At 44.9% G+C, this 22,884-nt stretch overlaps 1 protein-coding gene across 1 annotated transcript; it reads right to left on the reverse strand.

Moving 5' to 3' along the window:
* Positions 1-13,943: 13,943 nt before the first annotated feature.
* On the reverse strand, positions 13,944-22,531 carry SLC30A1 (solute carrier family 30 member 1). The gene is made up of 2 exons (XM_039697778.1): positions 21,725-22,531; positions 13,944-18,311 (listed from the first exon to the last, which is right to left on the reverse strand). Exons 1-2 carry the CDS (start codon positions 22,356-22,358, stop codon positions 17,398-17,400), a joined length of 1,548 nt encoding a protein of 515 aa, XP_039553712.1. The 5' UTR covers positions 22,359-22,531; the 3' UTR covers positions 13,944-17,397.
* Positions 22,532-22,884: the final 353 nt, after the last annotated feature.

Below are 22,884 nucleotides of genomic sequence, written 5' to 3' on the forward strand. Positions count from 1 at the left end.
TGAAAAATTGTCCAAACCAGTGTTTCTTGACTAGCAGCTGGCTTGTGGAGTATGTGCTTCAAATCTTATGCGACGTGGAGGAATGTCAGGGTACCCAGACCCAGGAGTCACAAGAAGAAAGCCACAAGAGGCCTGGTCATTAAAAGGTCTCAGGGATTAGCTGCTAGGCAGGATCTTTCTTCTATTTGCACAGTGTCTGAAACATCCCATGTTCAAAAGTGGGTGCTGATGGAAAGAGAGTGAGAAACAAGGCATGCACTGCCCAGCCTCTCTCTTGGAGGGTTGTCTTTTTCAGAAATTCTTCTTTTTCCTCCAAGATGTACAGGGCTAGACATGCATTTGTGCTCACAGATAGCTTATCTGTTCAGTTCATCCTCAGCCCTGGGCCTCCAGCTGCATGCACTGCCTGCTGATCAGCAGCAAACCTGCAGGTTCCCTTGGGCAAAACATAAGGGGGAAAAAAAAGAACATCAGGACTACAAGGGGACTGAGGTCAAAGGGTCTCCCAGCAGACAGCCTGCCCACTATCTGGCAACTCCCACTGCAAATACCCTTGCAGCAGAACCTGCTTTTCCTTAACCAGCCACAGGAACAGACTTGGGCCAGAGAAGCAAGTGACAAAATTTCTGCTCATTTCAATGAGAAGCAGCAGGCCAAGCTCCAATGCTCCAGATATTTCTGCCAGACACCAATGCAGATTTTTTTTCAGAGCTGGTTCCTGTTGTAGTAGAAGACACAAAGCTGGCTTCTTCTGGCATCCAGAGGACTCTCCTTGGAGAGAAAGGATAAGTAAAGACTTTGGTAGTTATTTGTGCAGCCTGGTCTTATGCTGCTCACTTCTCTCACAAATGACCACCACAAGCATGGGTGAGGTGGCTAGGACAGAGGCAGAGCCCTGAGATGGGTCTGGCTCAGCAAATGCTGCCTAAGACTTACCATGGGCCAGGGCTCAAACTTCTTCAACATCCACCCCTCCACAGTCTTAGCTCCTGTTTTGCTGACAGTTGCAGCTGTGGAGAGCCTTTTGCTGATTCACAGGCTTTGCAAGCATTATTATTAGCTTATGGAGATGAAATGGCTGTTGATTTGAAAAGATTTGGTAGAAAACCAGGGCAGGGTGACCTGAAACTGGGAGGATTTCATTTTCTTGATGGCAAATGTCAAGCCCATCATGCTTTGCCTCTATGCACATACAAGCTGATGAGGATTAATGCATGAGAACTATTGCCACTATTAAAACAGCAGCACCCTTCCCCTGAAGAAAAAAGGAGAGAATAGAGAAATCCTTTTACATGGATCCCCCTCCCCCTAATAAACAGGGAGCTAGGACCTGAGGGTGACAGTTATGGGGGATAAGGGAGTGAGGATGATGGTCACTGACATGAGGTGTCCACCTGCTCTGGCTGGCTGTGTTTTATTATGCAATATTGTCTACTAGCAAAAATGCTCCGTGTCTTTGCCCTCCACCTTCTACAGTCATCTTATTCCTTCAGAGCAAGACCTCTTATAGTAGTAGGTGGGAAATGGAGTCAGATGATTCCTGAACTGTCCTATAAAGTTTCTCTGCTAGAGGGCTCAAGCAGCACTGATGCCATGGGAGAAACAGCAGGAGTGGCTACACAGTCCCTCCACCACCCCAGCAAAACAGTATAGGAAACCAAATAGAATAGTATAGTCTGTAACAATTTATTTGCAGAAATCATCAAACTCCAGAAGCAAATCAGATTACTTCCTTGGTATTTAATTAAGTTGATTTGCTCTCCCTCAGACAAATGCGAGTAGGATTGGCTGCTGTCACAGCCTTGACAGACTTTTCAGGGCTCCAAACAGATTCCCACCTGGCTCCCTGTGTGGGTATCAAAAGGGAAGAATTGCTTTTAGTAGCTGGTCCTTGGGAAACACTCCTTGACCAGCCACTGCACCAAGAGCTCAGAGCTGATGTCCCTGTTGGTGTGGCACCCCAGGGTCAGCATCTGGGCTGGTGCTGTTCAGCCTGGGCTGTGCTTGACACACCAATCCAGCTCTGCAGCCTCCTGCCGAGGGAAACAAGGGCGCTGCAGTGCTCCAGGCAGGCTCATGCTCAGCTGCATGCATCTGCCTGATGGATTCAGCCTGCGGAGCTACTCACACAGCTCTCCTGAATTTCTGCTCGCTCTTCTGAAAGAAGAGACATCAGCAACAGAGCTGACAGCTGAAGCCAGACCTGTTCAGATCTGCTGCCACTGCCAAGCCTGGTTCAAGAATCTCTCTCTGAATTTCCATTTGGACCCACAGAATTAGTTTCAGTACAAGAGGGCAGCAATAACGCACCTAATTTGTTTCACCCTGGAATACATCATCATTTAAAAGCCTGGAATATTTATTGTCGGCAAAGAGATATTGATTGCTTAGCCACAGGCAGAGTAAAAATCATTGAGGGGGGGAAAAAGAACAAGCAACAAAACAAACCAGAAAAATTGCTCCGGTGGCTTCCTTCCACACTAGTGTGCGATGCACTGCCTCAGTTTTTTACTGCCTTCCAGCATCCCTCAGCCCTCACAAGCTTCCAGGGCACAAAAAATGGCCTTTCCCTTTGAATTTATTGGAGAATGGATTCCAGCAGCTCCCGGGCACTTTATCACCTTCCTGCAGGGGAACATAAAACAGGGCCCTTGTCTCTGCCTGTGCCGTAGGAACAAATAAATAAGAGCAGCTCCCTGCAGCTCCGCCACCGGCTCATCCACGCGCAGGAGCTGCTGCATTGTGCAGCGAGCTCCAGCGGCGCAGCACAGAGCCAGCGCGGCTCTCAACTCCCCACAGCCCCTGCATGTTTGGAGCCACTTATTTCCTTCTTAGGGTTCGTCCAACAGGAAGGCTGTTCCCCACCCCTAAAACCTGGTTAAAAGCTAATGGTCCATTGTGGCTCCTGTAAAAGATGGATTTCCCTGCTAATGGGGGCTGCCGGCTTTCTTGTGGTGGCGGCGATTCCAGCGCTGCTCGGACGCTGCAGTTGGGTGCATGTGGCCGGAGCGGTTTCCTTTCAGCAAATTGCATTTTAATAGCCTGAGGGCAGTCGCTCTCCTCACTGGGGTGCCGCAGTGGCCCTGTGGCAAGCCTCGCTGTCGCTCCATTTGCCACAAAACCCCTCGCGCTGGCCTCCTCGGTGGCTGGGCTCAGGCACAGCGGCACCGGCGCCTTCTGGGGCAGCTGTGGGGCAGCTCCACACAGGGCAGCAGAAAGTGCGGCTGATCCTGCGGGCAGTGGCCTGGCCATTCCCTGGCATGGGGGCTGGGATAAAACCTCCCGGGCGACTGTGTAGTGCTGCAGGGCGCAGAGAATTGCCGTGAGGGCTGGCGAGCCGCCACACCGCTGCTGGCCAGAGCCCGCTCGGGCCCCAGCGCAGAGATGGCCGCGCTGCCTCCCTCAGGCCCCGGGGAGAGGCAGGGTGGCGCCGGGCCGCTTGGTGAGATAAGCGCGGGGCTGTCCCCCTGCACCTCCGTAATCTGTCCCCTGGCACCCATCCGTGGCCATCCCAGCCCAGCTGGGCACGAGGATTGCAGCCGGGCAAGGAGACTACGGCCGCGCACAAAGACTGAGGCCAAGCGTGAGGGTTGCAGTGGTGCAGCCGCTCCCAAAAGCCCGGGCACCGACAGAGTGAGAGACTGAAATGTCAGCAAGGCCGTGCGGCATCCAGGGCAGAGCAGGAGCCGGCTCCCCCCAGCAGCCTCTTTGCTGGAGTGAGAAGGACACACATTAGCGCCTCCGGGGGTCTTTGCCACCCACCTCTGGAGATAGGAGTACGCGTTCCTCAAGGTTGGATTATTCTAATTTTTTGCCTGGTTTTAAAGGGAAAAAAATAACATAAGGTGCCACCCGTATTTCAAAAATAAGAAATGTGGACTAACCTGTCAGTTCATTCACAAGGGACAATTTGTTGTGTTCTCATCAAGACATCCTGTTTATTTATTTTTTTTAAGCACCGTCTTTTCTCAGCCTCACCTTATTGATTATTCCTTCCCAAAAGCTTTAGATAATTATTTGGTTCAACATTTATCACTTAAAGAGTAATTCATGTGCTAATATGCACAAACCAACAGCACAGTTTAATTGCAAGATCTTAGCACTGCAGTTGAACTGCATTGTTTGGTTTAATTTCTCTTATTCTTTTATGGGCTCTAATTAGCCCCATGCAAAAACAGACTTTCTAGATGTTAGTAGCTCTGAAAGCCTTTAGCAAAAGCTACTGGGGTTCAAGTGTTTTGTTCTACTAAAACCACTGAGAGAACTTGAACGTGTAATTTCACTTACAAAAGTGTTTCAGAAAGGAAAGTGGTTTGGAATCAGGTTTTTAAAAATAACTATTTTAGGAAGTTAAAGCATTTTACGAAACAAAAAGCCATCATCCCTCAAGTCTGTCTCTACAGTGAAATCATCACCAGCTACTGAAATGTTTCTGCTGGTATTTTCAAAATTTGGGGGGAGGGTATGGATTTCTCTTCTTGCCTTAGCATCACTAAAAGGAATAGAAATTGAAAGTACACAAGGTAAACCATCTACTTGCAAAAGACCTGAGCAAGGGCTTTGGGAGCCCCAGTGCCCCAGATCATGTCTGGGCTTCCCTGTCATGCCACACAAGACTGCATCTCTGCTGGAGACATAAAGTTTTTTCCCCAAACAGAATAGTAGCATTTTCAAGACAGTCTAAAGCAAACAAACATGCTTTAAGGATCCTAAATTCTATGCAAGCTCACTTGTCTAAAGTACACAGGGGCTTGGGAGTGCTACTGATGCCTCTGGGCTTTTTAGAAGCATTTAAACAGCATGAGAACATGGTGGTTTATCCTTGGGTCCTGTGAGACAATGAGATGCACGATACTTTTGAGATACTTCTGCAGACTGACAGCAGTCCTGGAGGTGGCTGTGACCTGGATGTAGTGCTTCCTTGCCCTGAGAGAGGACAATAAGGAAGGACAACTGAGCACTCTGGGGCAAGATGGATTTACTCTCTACTGAACTCCACAGCTCTTGCTCACACCCGGCACGCTACAGACTCCTCATGAGCACCAAGACAACTTCTTTCTTTCAGCCCCTCTGCTTCTGCCTGTGTGAGAAGCTGTGTACCCGGGAAGCACTGGCTGCCTGCAGATCGTGGAGGGCTCTCATTTCACCACCTGACACATAAAAGCAAAAAATAAAGAAGTCAGAAACATTATCACCATGGAACTGTTCTGGATGAATTTAATCTGAGATTAAAACCAAACTAGGAGCATTTTCAGCATGGCAGGCATTTTCTTTAGCTTCCAGAAAAGAAAAACATGAGTCAACAGGCTAAAGAAATCTCAGAAACAGGTGGTGAGAGACGCTGTATGGAGTTCAGTATTTGTGCAGTTGCTCTGGTTCTTACATAGGCCTGTTTTAAATGAACCAAAATACCACTCTGTGTTTGTGGTTGACATATATATACTGTCTTACAAGCAATGGGCATCTACCATAGCTATGCTGCAGTGATGTTTATTCATTTAATAAGACAGTCTCTTAAATCTCCTCTCTATAACCTTTAAGAAAATCACAGTGTGACCAAATAATCTCCTTTCTACAACTTTTAAGAAAATAAAATTAAGGAAAAAAAACCACAAAAACCCACCACATTCTTTTGGGCTTGGTTAGGGTGGGTTTTTTCTGGTTCTTCTGGACATCAAAGAGAACAAAATTAGGAAAATCCTTGAGTCCAACTGCTTCTGTATCCCTCCAAATTGACCTGCACGGGAGTCTGTCTCTATATCACTTTCAAGCTGCTTTAGCTAAATTGCTTCAGGATACAAGAGGTTAAAGCACTCTGCTGGGCAGAAATCTTTTACTTTAGAGGTCTAGCAGCCTTTCCCTTAATCTGCAGAGTGGAGCTGTGATCATACAACAGCTAAAGTCATGAGCTTGTTAATGCTAAAATGACAGATGTTATAACAACAGGATATTTATTAAGTTTCCCATTACCCTGCTGGGTTGTCAGACCCCGATTTCTTTCTAAGACTGCTTTTTAGTTTTTAATAACCAAAAGTTAACAGAAGTCTGTTTCCAGCCTTCTAACAAGAAGTCATTGAAAGGAAAGAAACTAAAAATGAAAATATTTATAAACTCTCTGTCTCACCTTGACTCCTATTAAAGGAGGAGGCAGTACTACTAATTCTGAATTGTCTTTCTGCCTCCGTGTTATGGTATAGATTTGTTTTAGATTATGTATAGTTTTAACCTTTTACCTAAACACTATACAGCATTGCATGAAAAGTCAGAGTCCATGTGATTCCGAAGTCCTGGAGACTTTAGTACCTATTAATTATAGTGAAGCACGGCAAACTCTCTCGTGGTGGGTGTTTTCCCTCATTGCCAGGTTAGAAAGCATCCAGCAGCCCTGCCTGGAGGATATCTACCTCTGTGATCAGTGCTGTGCTGGGAGGCGACAACCCCTGCCCGAGCAGGGCTTGGAAGTTACTGTGGAAAAAGCAGACAGCCTAGAAAAGCCATGCACACAAGGAAGCAAGAAATAACCAGGTTTAAGCAGTTATTTCTGCACAAATTGAGTTCCAAGACTCATTCATCAATTCTAAACTCAGTAAAGTGTGAATGCCAGAACAACTGGAGCGGCAGCCCAGTGTCAGAGTTGTTACACCACTGGTGGTGCCCTTTCCACCAGCCCATAGCTCCCTTTACACCTATGCCACACATGCTCTGGATGTGGAGGCCTTTCCTATAGGCTCAAACATTGAGGGCTGGGCAATGCTGTGCATTCATTTATAGGTAGATGTGTGTTGTGTGACAGGAGCTGCTCAGAGCACAGATTACCTGGCCTGCATGTCCCAGCTCGTGGCAGTCATGCTCTCACTTCTCCCATGTGCTGTGGCCCTAAAATTGGTGCAGCACAGCCAGGATCAGCCAGGAGCAATCCAGGCCTCTCTGCTGGTTTTCCATCCCTCAGGTTGGGTCAGTTTGCAGTCCAGCCCAAGAGAGGATGGCTACCTTCCTTAGCACAGCTGTAGTCCTGCTGGATGCTTCTTGAGATTTCTACAAGCCACCCCCCATCTCTATTTCTGAGGCCATCCTTAAACTGAAATTTTAGCTTTTGGGGGAAACTGAAATCCATATGGAGATAAATGAGACTCCTCAGAGAACCACAGCTTCTACTGTGGTCACATTTGCAAGTCTCAGTGAGTACTTTGTATTTCTTTAAGCACTATTTAGCAGAGTTTGAGGGATGAAAAGCATGACAGAGGTCAGAGCCCTGCATGTGCTATGAACAGAGAGCACTTTTCACCTGTCAGAGTTCCCAATAAAAGGCAGGCTGTTATATTCATAATCTACTTATCAGAGATGAAAACTGAGATGTAAAACATGCTCTAAGAGGTCCTGTAACAATTATTACCGTCCTATTCAATTTACTTAGTAAACATCTTGGACTTACCAAAAAGCACATCAGTGAAATTTCAGTGAATATTAAGTTTTCCTCCTCTATATATCCTCTGTATATGAGTGGCTTTGTTTGGGGTTAGTCACAGATACAGAAAGTAAAAAAAAAAAAAAAACCGACCAAAATCCAAGAGCCCAACTTTTTAACAAAGGCTCAAAGTGTTGAGAATTAATCTAGCCTTATCTTCAGCACATGCTTCCACATTTCCAGGTCTTTGATATCCTCCATCCAGCCCACCTTGGTTCAGTCTTGCACTCCTACTGAGCACAGGAAAACACAGTGTCACTGGCTCAGCCAGCCAGCATGTGGCACCTGAAGGCATTATCACAGGAAGATGCCCTGAAGCCAATTGGGTTAAGACATCTCCCTTCAAAAAGAATCTGTCAGAACAAAGCTCCTGTCAGAACCAAGTTGTTTGAAAAGTAGGAGGGTCATAGTTGGGTAAAACCCCCAGCAAACTCTCACATTATTTAAAAGAAGGATCACATGTACTGGCAGGAGTAGCTGAATGATGTACAGTCCAGCATTGCATCTATCATGCTTTCCACTCCTCCCCTGCCTTACTTTAACTAGCTGGAAAAATCAGTGCATAGGACAGGATTTATGGAATAAAGTCACCATCACATCACCAGTATCTTGAAAGATTAGTTTTTCAGAATGCCATGTATAGTACAGGCCAAAATGCAACTCAGGACCAGATACATTTTCTTATGTATCGCTAAAGTAACTTCTTCTTTGTGAAGTTCAAGCAAATCTTTTTCCATCCCAATTTATTGCTGTGGTCCCTGTTTCCACAGCACATTCTACAGCCACTCAGAGCTCTGCAGAGTGCTGAAGTACTTGTTAGTGGCGAGTGACCTGCTACCAAAATTGTGTGGTTAGCTCCACTTTTTATGAACTGACACTTCATCTCTTTTTAGCTGATATTAAAGAAAAATAATATGTTAGTAAAAATGGGATAGGTTTTTGGAAATGAAGTTTATTTCTATGTTCTGTGATTAAAAACATAGACATAGAATAAGTAAATAATTCATTAAATGTTTTATCAGGAGAATTATTTAATTTGAAAATATTCTTAATAATATTAAAAAATACTTGCATTTGAACTTTAAAGCATAGAAATATTTCTGTTACCTAGAGGAACTTTAAAACCTTCATCATCATCAAAATAAGTCAGATCTATTAAAACACAGCTGGTTTCAGCAGTTGCAGACACACTGCACTGCATTAACCTCAAATTTGCAGTTTAAGGTTAAGGTTTAGAGATAAAGGGGAAGGGGAAGATGGCAGCAGTCCATCCTTGTTTATCTTGTTTAATTTTTGTCCTAGCCCAGACCAATGGCTTTTTCTCTGCAAACCACTGTTTCGAAAGGGGAACTCTCATGTTGCATAAGAACCCTCCATATCTGACTTTACCTTAAGTCATTTGGAGAAATACTGCACTTTCAGGATTTTAGCCACTGCCGGCAACAAACCCCATGCAAAGACATTATTTTTGCCAAGCTGCAGTCTCTTGCAGAGAGAGGCTACTCCTCATATGCTCGGGTGTGAAACTAAACTGCTGTTACCTGATTTTCTGCACCATTTCTCTAGCAGCGAGCTAAGCTTGGTACTTCACACTAACCTTTCCTGATGGAACAGCTGAGCCTGTGCTGGCTACCTTCTGTCTCAGAAAGATTAAGGTCTCAGCTTCAGCTGTGATCTGTTTAAACATGTTTTTCCATGTCTTTCACTAACTTGGATTTCCATGCACTCCAGGAGTAGGTCCCTCGGTAACAAGCTGTTAAGCACTGCAGAGCTATAGAGGAAAACCAAATAAAACCGTTACCCTCATTACAGCAGCTGCAGGAGGGGAAAAATATAACCACTCCAAAATCAAAACCTACACACACTCCAGGCTCATCTTTCTCCATTCACACCATAATTTCATTTGCTCCCTACTAACCAGAGAGACCACTATGGGAGAGGTGACCTGCCTTTTTGATACTATCAGAGATGAAAGAAGTTTTGTCAAAAATCTCATAGATCACATTTTCTATTATTAAAGAATAAATCTAAAGAACTCCAGTGTATGCCCTGTGTTTTTCCATGCCACACTAATTATTGCATGCATATGCAGTAATAGTAACTCAGATTACTCTCTGGGCAGAGGACAGCAAATAAGAGCATCACAGAAAGCTACTGCTTGAGTAGCTTGAGTATCTCCCCTGGTTTCAGTAGAGAAACATTGTTTTGACATCACCTTGTTTTTGTAGATACTTTTAGGAAGGGCACAGCAAGTGCAGTAGAGTTCAAACTCTGGGTTCAATGACACCTTTTTTTCAGAGCAGCACACAGTGTTGCAAGGCAGTTGAGCTACACACTCTGTGTGGCTAAACTTCTCAGCATTAAGGGAATGTGAAAAGGGATAGAAAACCCCATGTAAGTTTTCAATAAATGCTACTGAGGCTTTCAATAACACATAGAGCTTGGGTGATGCTCTGGCTTTTCATATACAGCCTGTGATGTCACGCTGCGGCTGTGACATCAGCACAGCTCTGACACAGGAGCTCTGCCCACGCAGCTTGACTCATTATTTAGTTCTGCAGTTTTCCTACTCCTTCAGAAAAAGATAACTGGGACATTATAGTGCCAAGTGTCATTCCACTTCCAAGCTCAAACATATGTACCAAACACCTCCTTTTTAGCAATAACTTGCCGGCTAACTTGTCAGTGTCTCTACTGTGCTGCTGCTGCATGCAGGGAGGTTTTCAACAAACTGGAAACACACCTACCAAGGCTGAGCAATAATTCTTGTGATAATTAAACATTTTCTTTCCTTTTTTTCTTTTTGAACAGCAATGCGAAGAGAAAATCACTTCAAACTATCATGACACAGAAACCTAAGACATCTGCCAGTATGGTTATTTAGGATGAATTACTTGAGCCTAGATTTTACCTAGTACTTAAGCCCAACTCTTCTTAACGCTCAGCTGGAAGCATGCAGAATCAGCCCCATCCATTTGGGTCAGAACCTTCCCACATGCCCACAAAAATACAATTGAAAATCATCACCCGAATTTTGCTAATTCACATCATCCCTTTCTCAAGGAAAAATATGCTTGTCTGCAGCTGACTGGGGGAGAGCCCATGGCAGCACAGGATAAAACAATGGACAGAGTCTCCAGCCAGTGCTGCCTAATGAAAAAATCTTGAGGGTATAGCAATATGTGCAGCATTTATCTGTGGGAGTGTTGTTCACTCCTGAACTAGGGTATGGGCACCTAGCTCAGGTAAGCAGCAGTGACCCAGTTACCTGCAGACTCCCTGTGCTGTACTCTGCACCCTCAGCTGCAGGAATCGCACGGTAACATCAAACCAAGCAGTGAAGCTTGAATCCAGGTCTGCAGCAGGCCAGCAGCATCCACTTACACTCAGCAGACACACTCTGAAGCACAGAAGACTGGCAGCAAGTGAGTATCTCCCTCGGCTGAGGTCTTGCCTATACTGCAAAATGCAGTTGCCTATAGCACAGAATACAGGCAACTGGAACACGTGGGCCAACCCAGAGCAAACCTAATCCAAGAAATTAAAGCTAACAAATTCACCCAGTGAGTCCCGGGGAAGATGAGGACAGGCTTCAGCCCAGGCCAGCAACACGAGCACAAATGCAGGAAGCCCAGCAGGTTGCACATCCTGTTCCACAGCATCACCAGGGCTATTCTTAGCTGCAGGAGCTGGTGCAGGAGGAAAATGCTGGGAAGCCAACCAATGCTGTAACTAGAAACAGAGCTTGGGTGATGGGGGGTGGGGATTGCCACTTGGTCTCAGCAATACTTTAAGGTTTGTGTCGATTGTCAAAAAAAGGGGAAAAAAAGGATAAACCAAAGCACAAATATATATCAATACTAGCCAAAGTGTCAGTGGCAAGGCTTTCATACTAGGACTGGATGCTAGCACAGATCAGCCTGAGAAGGTGTGTGCTGAAAGTGCTTATCTGCCTGGAGTCACACACTCCCATCCCACCCTTCTCCTGTGGCACTAGTTCTTCCAGTGGAAAAGCAGCAAGGAGTTGTTATGGGAGCTGGACCTGGTGGTCCTTGTGGCAAGCAACTATCTGCAGTAGGAGGTCTAGGAATGACATGGAGGAAGGTATGTGTAGCAAAAGTAAACTACAGAAGCTTCCCTTCCTGCTAATTTAAAATTCCCACCAGCATGTGGGAATTTTAAATTAGCATGAGACCAGCATGTCTCAAAGGATGTTCATAGTAAGTTCAAATCACATCATTCCATGGAGAGGTAGAAGCAGCTTTGGAAAATGGCAAAACTCAAGCTCACATGCAGTAGTTACAGCACATACCCTCTTGCACACATAACTAACAATGTGGAATCACTTTTCCCTCTTGAAGCAGAAAAAGGAGCTGCTAAAGGGCTCCAAAATGAACTCATCACTGCAAGCTTATTAACAGCTCAAAGCAGGCATTGGTCACCATCCTGCCCTCCTCAGTACTAGTGCTGGCATCTGCAGTCAGTCCTTTTCTCCCAAAAAACTATGCAAACTGTAGTTTTTCTGAATTGAAACAAATTAAGCTGAAAAGCACCAAAGCATCTTCTGCTCTAAAGCAGATTTCTTCCAAAGACATTGGAAGAGCAGTATAGAGTCCTACCAGGAAGCCTGTCTTATTGACCTGTATGTCAGAATTTAATCATGGCAAATTAACAGGTCAAGAATTTTTTTATTATTATTTTCAAAAGCTTTTTCATTTGAGCTAAAAAAATGCCTTTTGCATAATTAACTCTTCACAATACTAGAACTGAGCAACTATTCTTTTAATTGCACCTGGAACCCAGACAGTTGGAAGCCAGGACTTTAAAACCCATTTACTAACCTCCACCTCCTCTATTTGTGCTCTTTTCATCTTTTTTTGATGTTCTGGGAGATAGTAAATCCGTATTTCTACTAGTTAGATTCCTTCCTGGGAGCTGATCTGAGAAAGAAATCCCAACTAAATGTATTTGATAGTCAAGAGCTCCATTTATTTTTCTCAGCACTTTAATACTTAAAAACAAAACAAAACAAAACAAAAAAAAAGTGTTTATTTTAAAAGAAGGCAAAAAGAAATATCATCAATGAACAAGCTATGCCAATTATATTTCAACATTTTTCAGAAACAGGATCCAGGACATGAAAAAAAAAAGAAGCCAAATTAATCCCATGTGCTTTATGGAGACATAGAGATGAAAGATATTTTTCAGCTTTGTGGTTTTGCTTTTCAACTAGTTAGACAACACAGTGAGTGCAAAAAATATAAATGTGAGCCTGCTAAAACATGGTGCTGTACCTGACAGGCAGCTAACCACACAAAGCAAAGGTCACAAGGAATAATCAGACCTTCTGTTATCAGCAAAGCTACGTTTGATTTGGAAAATTGTCAACTCTGGCTTTAACTCAGGCAAATGGAGCATCCACCTCTTTCTGCCTAGCAGAGAAAGGAAAAGCCAAAGATACTGTGGACCTGAACCACTTAATGCATACCTAAAAAGGGTGTAACTGATGCTATGCTAGGGAGCTAAAATAGTCAGAGCATATTTATATGCTTTTAAATATAGTTAGCAGTATTTCCCATTCCCTCCACGTGGAACTTGGAACATCTAGTTACAAAATTCACCCCCTCCATCCCTCCCGGTCTCTCCATAGCTGAAGAGATTAGAAAGTGCAGTCAAAGCAGGGGGCAGGGGAAGGAGAATGGCAAGAATCTTTATCCCTCCTCCCCAAACTCCACCAGGCAGTGTTTAATAAATTCAGATGGCCCGATTTCAGAAGCTAACAATGTCAGTTTAGCTAAACTTCCTAACAAGTCTTAGGACACTCAGTGGGCTTTTTTTCCCTTTCTTTTTAGAGAATAGGGAAAAGGAATAAATTCTGGAATTACACCAAACTAACAGTATTTCTATAGCAAATTTAGAAACACCATAGCAGTCCTGATTTTAATACATCCATAAAATCTAGGTACTTTTTTCTTTAAAAGCTAGACTACACTGGCAGAAGCTTTGGACTCACTCCCACAAGCAATACCTGGTGTGCAAGTAAGTACTCGTCAGCCTGATGAAACTATTTAAGAATACAGAAATTTTCAGGACTGAGCCCTTGCCATGACTTTTGGGGAGTCACAAGCTGGGGCTGGTTCTCTTACATAACTCTGTGTATGTCCATACCGCACACTGCGATGTGGCAACTGCAGATATTAACAAAGCCCACGCTGGGTGTTGAAAGCAAATGAGCTACAATTATTAGGAGTTCCACATAATTTACTCTGCTAAAAAGAAAGACTGATGTGGCTGGCCCACTGAGTGTCTGAATTAGTTCTGCACCTCACCTTAGGTGCAGATATAATCTAGGAAGTGATTCTAAAATAGCATGTTCCTGAATGAGACGTAGTAAAATATTTCATCCAGTGATGTTTGGTACATCTCTGACACATTTAATCAGAAGCCTAAGCAATCTAGACACTGAAATATAAACTTATTTTTCCTTAAAATCAGTGTTCCATAATTGTTTTTATTTTAAAAATTCAGGAATGTGATACACAATACAATTAGCTCCCCACCACTGCAGTGTTCACTTACATGAGATTCACTAGTTTCATGCTTTGTGGAAAAAAAATTAAAAAAAGAGACTGTGCAATGCTTTTGAATACTCTCAGTATTCTTAAACTGTGATCTTCAGAACAAATCAAGTCTGTATAACCCCAGACAGATCAAGTTTAAAAAAAACACGAGCTATTTCACAAGCTAGTGGGCTACAATCGGGTCTCCTACAGCCAGAACAGAGAAATTGTGTTCCTGCTACTGCACAGCCACCACGCTGACCTCACTCTATGCTTTCAGGGAGTTTATCATCAAGGGCTAAGGAGACTAAAGGGCCCTGGTAACACCAGCCGGTGCTGCACGTGCAACAGGGCACATGACAGAGGCCACACAACTCCCCCTCCTGCCCCCATCATCATCACCATCATCACTGTCACCTCTGCATCCTGTCCTGATACTTAAAATAACGAGGGGGAGAGCTTTTTGTCTTTTTAGTTAGCCATTGCCTGCAATGGACACAGAAATAGAAAAATATGACTTCTGGCACACAAAAAAAAAGAGAGATTAAATAGTTTAAAATGGAATTAGTGACTACAACTCCCTCTATTCAGATGCATTTACCGAGACTATTAACCAGTGATGGTAACAGTTGCCCTCTTTTTATAAGAGCAACAGGAAAGAAGTTAATCAGACTTCCCAGTGCTACCATGTTCAAATTTGTTGGTATTTTTTAAAATATACTAAAGAACGGTAGTTCCATGGTGTGTTAGTGATATACGGCAGAACGTCAAAAATTCATACTAACGATTGAGACAAATTTTAAACCAGCAATGAAAATAATTAGTGAAAGTTTACCATAGAAAGCAAAGATACACATTTAAAAAAATAGTACTTTGTTCATTTCAAAATTTACTTGGTTAATACTCTGTAGTATAGTAGCAGTGGTAGCATACTCAGCAAATGTAGTCTCATACAAGATCTCATTTAACAGTCAACTCTAGATCATATACAGGTAACAGAAAAAAGAGCTAAGATACTTCAGAAAAAACAAAAACATATATAAATACTATATTAACACATTTAAGTTAGTTTATGAGACTATACAACAAGCATAAACACAGAAAAAGGTGAGCAATGCTGGTGGCTGCGAAGCACCAACATCCCAAGCCAGCACAAAGCCGAGCCCACCCACCCACAGCCCACAGCTTCCTGCAGATGCATCTGAGCAGCCAAGAGGTAAAACCCCAGGCAGTGCTGTGCTGCAGCCCAGCAATGCAGCCTGTGAAGGGGCTCCCTGGAAGCAGAGCCAGCACCTCCAGCTTTCCCGTGCTTTGGCACACAGCGCTTGGCCAGAGCGTGGCGCGAGACGGGGGCTGGTGTTGGCTCTGCAGACTGCCCAGGTAAAGCACAGCACTGCTAATCCACCCATGGATAATCGAGAGTTGACTGCAATGCTCTGCTGAGAGCTTGGGTAAGACCACTGACACGACTCGGCCAGTCCTGGTCCGATGAGCAGCAGGACTATTTTTTTGGACTATTTAGGAGCAATTATGATGCAAGACAAATTAAAAATGCAAACTAGGGAGGTGTTCTGTATCTGGAGGCAAAGCTACATTCCCTTCACTAACAAAACATTCTTTTTAAAAAAAATCTGTATTTAAATACTGTTAAAAACCTGAAAACCACAGCATCAAAGAATTCATAAGGCCAAAACTATCCTCAGTTCCCTCTGGTTGTGCCTAGGTATTGCAATACATTTGTAGAAGTAGTAAATGCCAGGTAATCTAGTATCTTATCCTCTTTCCAGTGCCTTCCAGTAACAGATCTCAGAGCTCTTCACACAATAATTAAGCCTCACAACAACCCTGTGAGGTAGGTATTATCCCCATTTGAAGACAGGGAATCTGAGGCAAAGTGTTTATCTTGTTCAGAGTCATAGAGCAAAGAATGGAAGATCTGAGTTGTTTTCCAGTTTTTCACACAGGAGCAATCACAAGACATTAGTTCCCATACATAACATGAGAGTGGATCAAAAGGGCCAGGGTTTTAGATTAGATTTCTTGTATGTTTTATCTTTCAACTCTCATCTCTGCCAAATTCAGAGTCCACAGAGCAGTCTCTCCTTTCCTAAGGTGGAAGTTGGTGGCACACTGTAACAGCTTCTTTAGAGCCAGTTGTCAATTAACTGAGTCAAGATTTTAAACCATAGATTCAGATACTGAGTAAGTGAAATTATGTGATACATAAGCATCTTGAAGTGTGAAATACAGTGATACCTGCACCACTTCCTTAAAAGTCAGTGGAGGACTCCTGAGGACATGGTGGGAGACCAGGACTGAAGTCACTGCAAGTGTTTTACAGACACACTCAGCTGGAAGCAAAATGCACCATTATGTTTGGGGAGCTGCAGTCTGTGCTTGAAAGCAGGAGTTATACTGTCAGTGCTTGACAGACCTTTACCAAGAGAGCACTTATTGACAGAACTAATTATTTTATATTAGTAAACTCAGCATCAGCTAAATATTTATTCATAGCACTGTTGAGTCAAGGGTTCCTTAAATCTCAAAGACTTTCATGACCAGACACAACTTGGAAGTAAGGGAAAACAGCAGAAAATCCATAAAACATAGAAGTCTGTGTTACTTTATCAACCAGTCTCCTGTCTGGATCACAGAGCAGTATACAGTAGCTTGAACTGCCATTCTGACAGGAAAAAAACCCTTTCACATCTGTTGTTTTCAATTACCTAGCTACCTTACCAGAAGAAGAGGGGACAATTTCTGACAATCACATGATGTTGCCTTTAAAATATGCTGTGCGATAAATTCACTAAAAAAAAGCCTTCACAATTTTTATTATTACATAGCTTTAAGAAAAATATGTGAAACTGTAAAGTGGTTTCCAGTTTTTAGTAGTTATATCTTTAAAAATGTTCTATGAACTTTGGTTTTCTTAGGGCTTCTAAATAAACAATATATTAAGATATCTACAAATCAAATATTAAAGGAAAAAGTAGGTCCAAGAAATCTGTAACACAAGTTGAGTTCCTACATGCTTATCCCTCAAATACCTTTTCATTGGAAAAAAGTATCTTAATTTGAAGCACAGCAAAAAGTGTCTCTGCTGAAATGTTGAAACTGGTTTTCTGAAGTGTTACAGCATGGATGCACTTTCTGTCTGTCTCAGTCAAACAAAGTCAACACAAACGCATTGTATCATGACAGTGACATTATATTCTTTAAAACAAGCATTCTATATTTAGCAATATGACAAGAACAAGGACTTCAGCAATTACACTATTTGGCAAAATCGCATCTCAAACGTCTGTCTCTTCCTCTTGCAACACAGCTGTTGACAAAGTCTCCACAACTCAGACAGCACCCTTCAGGGAGTTACAGAGATGACTCAAACTGCTCATTTTGATCGGTGTTCGAGGCCTCCAGCTTCACTGAAGGGATGCTCTCTGACTTAGTCCTCCTCGTTTTCGGAAATTCAATGACAACTTCTGAACAAGAAATACTAAGCGACGAGGATTTTTCTGTCTTCTTTGCAGTACTATCTTCTCCTGCTCCACAACACTGCTTCAAAGCACACTGAGTCCTGCAAGGAAACTCGCATTTCCCTCTCCCTGACTCAGAGCCAACGCTGGCAAACTCTGGCTGAATGGTAGTTGCATGAATCCCTTCGTCGTGAAAGATCTCTTTGATGCGCTTGGCCACCATCATGTACGTGGAAGGGTCAGGGCACTTGATGTGAGCAGTGCCAATGATCCTACTCCCTGCTAGCTGCCAAATGTGTAATTCATGGATTGCTTCGACTCCTTCTAGGGTACGTAACTTTGAGTTCAAAGAATGGACGTCTATTTGTTTGGGAACAGTCTGTAGCAGGATGAGGGCTGACTCCCTAAGTAACGGGTAAGTTGTGTAAAGGAGTATACAGACCATAATCAGACAGAGGACAGGATCTAAATATAGCAACCAGCAAGGACCAGCCACCGTAATGCTCTCTGGCTCTGACTTGTTAGCTCTGCCAAGTACTCGGGATAAAGTAGCATTTTCCATGCAATGATTATTGACACATGGATTAAAGCAAGGCCCGTCTTCAGGGCATGGATTCCACAAGCCATAAAAGAGCAAGGCATTCACTACCACAATTACTGAACCTAAGGCATCTCCAAAAACATGCAGAAATACTCCACGCATGTTAAGTTGTGCACTAGAGTCTTCTTCAACTTCCTCTTCATCCAGAGGATAATGGCCAGCATTCCCATTCACTTGTACGTCACTCATGTCATCTTTCATATCGCCTGCAAGAAAACAATAAAACAATTAGGCATGAGATATAATACAACATGGTAATGTAATTCCTTATAAAATCATACCCAACGGTAAGCAGGGCACACTGAGTATGAAACCAAAAAGCAACTCAACCCACACACTTAGCAACATCTTCTCTGGCTGAGGAAAATTCAGTTTTCCCAATGAGTGATCTAAATAATCTAGAAGGCAACTGTTTCTACACGGAGATTAAAGACGTAGAGTAGCAAAGAATGAAGATGACCACATTTTAATTACTGCACTGAAAAACTACTTTCACCTTTCCAGCTGCATAACCATTTGCCTATTCACTGCTTTTTTCCTAAACAAAATGCAGAGCTACAGACAATATGTAAAAAAGCTGGTTTAAGTAGCTTAGTTAGGTACATTTGTTCCTTCTTTTGAAACACTGATAGACTGATCACATTGCTAAAATCCATCTTTAACCATATGATTGCATTGCTATTTCCTATTAAAATTTGAAGCTGGAAGCTCAAAAGGTGTATGATACAGCTGGGTAGTAGATTCTTTTCAGGTTTACCGATGCCTTTTCAAGAGGCTTTGGAATTCAAGGAAAAGAAAGTTCTTCCAAGATGGTGCATGGAGCTAGCAGGACCATGAGATACAATCAGCTGAAATTTTACGTCTAAAACACAGAATTTACCAGCAGAATTGACTATAGAGCAGTGTAAATTATCATTGAAACTCCAAGGATATGAACTACTGTTATTTATTTTCAGAATACATAAATAAATAAATAGTAAAATTCTATTTTTTATGCAAGTGACACATAGCTTTTGAGTGACATACAGGTTCTGATGTCCAAAGTCATATGTCATGGACAGTTCATAAATTAACATTTTAGTGCCCTCCTTTGTTACAACTGTTTGCAATATTTATCACTCCAACACAGCTCGCCGGCTACATGGGAATAAACACACACATCATTACAAAGAAGAATCCTTTCTGAAAGAAAACAATTTTGCAATGTTCAAATTGGAGAGAACTGTACATGATTAACCTCCTGCTTTTCTTCAGAAGTTCTTCTTTGGCTACTTCTAGTGGTAAAGAAAAGCAAGAGGCACTGGGCCCTGGCCCGACAAACTGAAACAAGGAGCTCTTACTGTTTCTGAGGTTATGGAGTTCAGAGCTTTGTAAACATTAACACGTTAACAAGACGTGCAGCTTCTGCTGTTCTGCCCTTGTGGCAGCGATTCTGCAATTGCAGAGTGCCCTCAAGTCCTCTCCTCTCTGAAGAGGGAGTGGGCTCCTACCAAGGCTGAGTTCCAAGCCCCAGCTCATTACCTCATCCAGTACGCTTCTGCCCTGAAGCCCCAGCTACATTTTCCACACTACCTCTAGGAGTTATGGAACATGGGACCTGTAACTTTCCAGAGAAGTAAATACATTAGAGGGAAATATCTCGGGTTACAGAGTTCAGACCTCAAGGTCCACGATGAGAGCAAGGAAAGAGGAACACTCTACTCTGTACCAAGTACTTGGAATAATGGAGATCTGAAAAGTCAGTACAGCTATCTGTACGAGTGGGTAACGGGACACATAGTTCCAGAAAGCTCTTGAACTTTTTTTAACGGCAAATGGTTAAAACATGTCCATTTGAAATACGTTCATTGAAATGTAACAAAAACCTGATTATTTTGCATAAAGTGTATCCATAGAAATGCCTGTGCAGGTCTAGCCCCTAAGGCTATGCCTACTTTTCACTTCCACCTTAGGAAATCAGGACTACCCCATTCTGTGATTTCCAGTGAAGGCACAGTACCACCTTTGCTGTCATCTCTACATTTTATATCTTCTCACAAGCCTCCAACCACCTCTACCTGCAACTTTTTCATAGGCAAACTATGAGTAGGTCCATCCATTACATAATCATGACAGGGGAATGAAGGAAATATAAACTTATTTCAAAGTTTCACTGTGACCAAAATTATGTCCTATTACCACCTAAACACCCACAACAAATTATTTGTTACTGCCAGAAGCACATCCATGAGACATTACAGAGAAGTTAGCCCACAACAACATGCATTTTAATCCATGCTATAACTTTTTTTCTCTAACTAGTCCAAAACTTGGCTAAAAGCACAACTTTTCACCATTAAAGAATAATTCCCAAGCCAAGATATGTTTGAGACTAAGGGTTAAGAGAATTTTACATTGTTTGAATCTAATTATTAGGGTACCTTTGTTGGAGCTAAACCAACATTAAGAGCTTATCATGTGGTCAGGAAAATGATGTAGCGTATTTAGAAGAACTTTCCTATCCTCTTGAAAAGCCTGTCTTTCCAAAGCCAACATGAAGTCAGAGAAATAGAAACTAAGTTTCTCAAATGTGCACTGGAACCTCCCATCACAGAAAACCTGAAACTGTAGCAAAGTTCACTCCGATCAATTAAAGCTCCCTTTAAGCTACAACAATGGTCTGCTGATGTCACCCTGAAACTGACGGAGAGAAATTGGTTCCAAAGCCTGAAGTCCATTCCTGCTGGTGACAAGGATGCCCTAGGAACAGAGAAGTGGCAATCACACACACCTTTCACTCGCTAGCACGCAATACTTGGCTTTGACCGAGCAGCTTCAAAATCAACTATCCAGGCTTCTGGATCCACCAAAAATAATCCTAGAAATTCCTACCCGTGAAACTGTTTAACCACAATTGGAAAGGGAAGATTTTAAACGTATGCCTGTGTGTAGGCCAGTGGGAAGGCGCACACTTTAGAAAGCTAAACAAAAATTATTCCAAGACACCACACATGTGCCCTGACACCAGCGTGCTACACATTCCGGCTGCCACAGTTCTGACTGGCAATTTCCAATACTTCTTCCTATTAATACCGATGTTATGAAGAAGCACAACGTTATTGCAGTGGAATACACTTCTGTATGTTTGGTATAGATGGAGAGTAGCTTCCCAAGTAGCTGAGAGCTGACCCAAAGGAGCAATCCAGCTGTTGGGACCGAGGCACTAAGCCGGGCTCCATTTGATGTGTAGCCAGTTCGGATGGCATTAAGAGAGCGTCTTGTGACAGCTCGTCTCACTAGGCAAGAAACGCTTGTCGTGTGCCTTCCCTTGCAGAACCAACTTTTTTCCCAGGGCAAACTGCTTTATCCTAAGACTCTTTTACACTCTGACCTGTCTGCAAGACAGAGCTTAGAGCATCCGAAGGGAAGGCGTGAGGAAGAGATGCACCAGCCATGTGCCCCAAGAGCTGCTAAGAAAGTTTCTCGCCTCTTTCCCAGGAGTGGGGACAGATGGTCCTCACGGGGTCCTGACAGAGCCCGCACCAGGTGGGACCAGGACGGCCACCGCCCTGCTCGGGGAAAGGACCCTCCCGCTTTTCCACGCGTGGATGGGGCAGCGGCGCTCCCCCGCGGGGCTTACCCAGCTTCTCCTGGCTGACTCCGTTGGAGCTGCTGGAGTTCTCCACCAAGGTGCTGGTCTCGTCGCGGTTCAGCGCAGCCTCCGCGTCGCCGGGCGGCTGCTCGGGCTTGGGGCCGCCGCGGGGGTGCTGCTGCCGGCCGCCGTGCGAGTGCCCGTGCCCGTGGGCGTGCCCGTGGCCCCCGACGCCGTGGTGGTTGAAGAGGCAGAGCCCCAGCAGGTTGATGATGAGCCCCGCCACCCCCACGGCGATGACCACCAGCGGCTGCTGGATCTCGTGGGGCTCCGTGAAGCGCTCGATGGCCTCCAGCAGGATGGTGAAGCAGAGGGCGGTGAGGAACACGGCGTTGACGAGGGCGCCCATCACCTCGGCCCGCACCCAGCCGAACGTGTTCTTCTTGGTGGCGCGGGTGCGCTGGGCGAAGCGCACGGCCACCAGCGCCACGACCAAGGCCATCACGTCGGAGAGCATGTGGAAGGAGTCGGAGAGCATGGCCAGCGACGACGTGACGCGGCTCACCGCCACCTCCACCACGAAGAACAGGAAGGTGAGCGCCAGCATGCACAGCAGCCGCGCCCGCCGGTTCTGCCAGCACCGCGGCCCGCCCGGACCGTGCGCCGCCATCCCCCCGCACATCGCGGCTGCCCCGGCGGGGGCGCGAGGAGCGCGGCGGGCGGTCGGAGCCCCGAGCGCTCGGGCGGCCGCTCCGCTCCGCTCCCCCCGCGCCGCCGCCGCCGCCGCTCCCTCCGCAGGCGCCGGGCGAGCAAACTTTGCACCCGAGCCCCCTCACTCTTTTCACACGGAACCCGAGCGCCGCCTCGGCCACGCCCCCGCCCGAGCCCCATTGGCCGGCGCGCCCCGCCCGCCCGGCCGTGCCCTCCCGCCCCCGCGCCCGGCTCCGCTCGCCATTGGCCCGCGCGCCCTCGCGACAGCGGGGCCCCGCCCCTGCCCGGTAACGCCCAGCGGGCCGCGGCCTCCCCGTTCCGCCCGCCCGCGCCTGAAACGGGGAGTGGGCGGGGCCACGCGTGACGCGCCGGGGAACGACGGATCCCCATTGGCTCACGCCGCCGGCTTTCCCCTCCCGCCCCGCCCCCGCAGGCCCCGCCCGCGGCGAGCGGGACTCGTGCAAAAGGTGCGCTTCACACGGCCCCGGCCCGGCGCG

Source organism: Passer montanus, unplaced genomic scaffold, assembly GCF_014805655.1.
Source record: "Passer montanus isolate IOZ18808 unplaced genomic scaffold, ASM1480565v1 scaffold12, whole genome shotgun sequence".
NCBI lineage: Eukaryota > Metazoa > Chordata > Aves > Passeriformes > Passeridae > Passer > Passer montanus.

Excerpts from the sequence above, each read along its gene's own strand:
- SLC30A1 (XM_039697778.1), bottom strand. The coding sequence starts at position 22,358 with ATGTGCGGGGGGATGGCGGCGCACGGTCCGGGCGGGCCGCGGTGCTGG. Across the intron at positions 18,312-21,724 it reads AGTCAGCCAGGAGAAGCTGG|GCGATATGAAAGATGACATG; the intron begins GTAAGCCCCGCG and ends GTTTTCTTGCAG.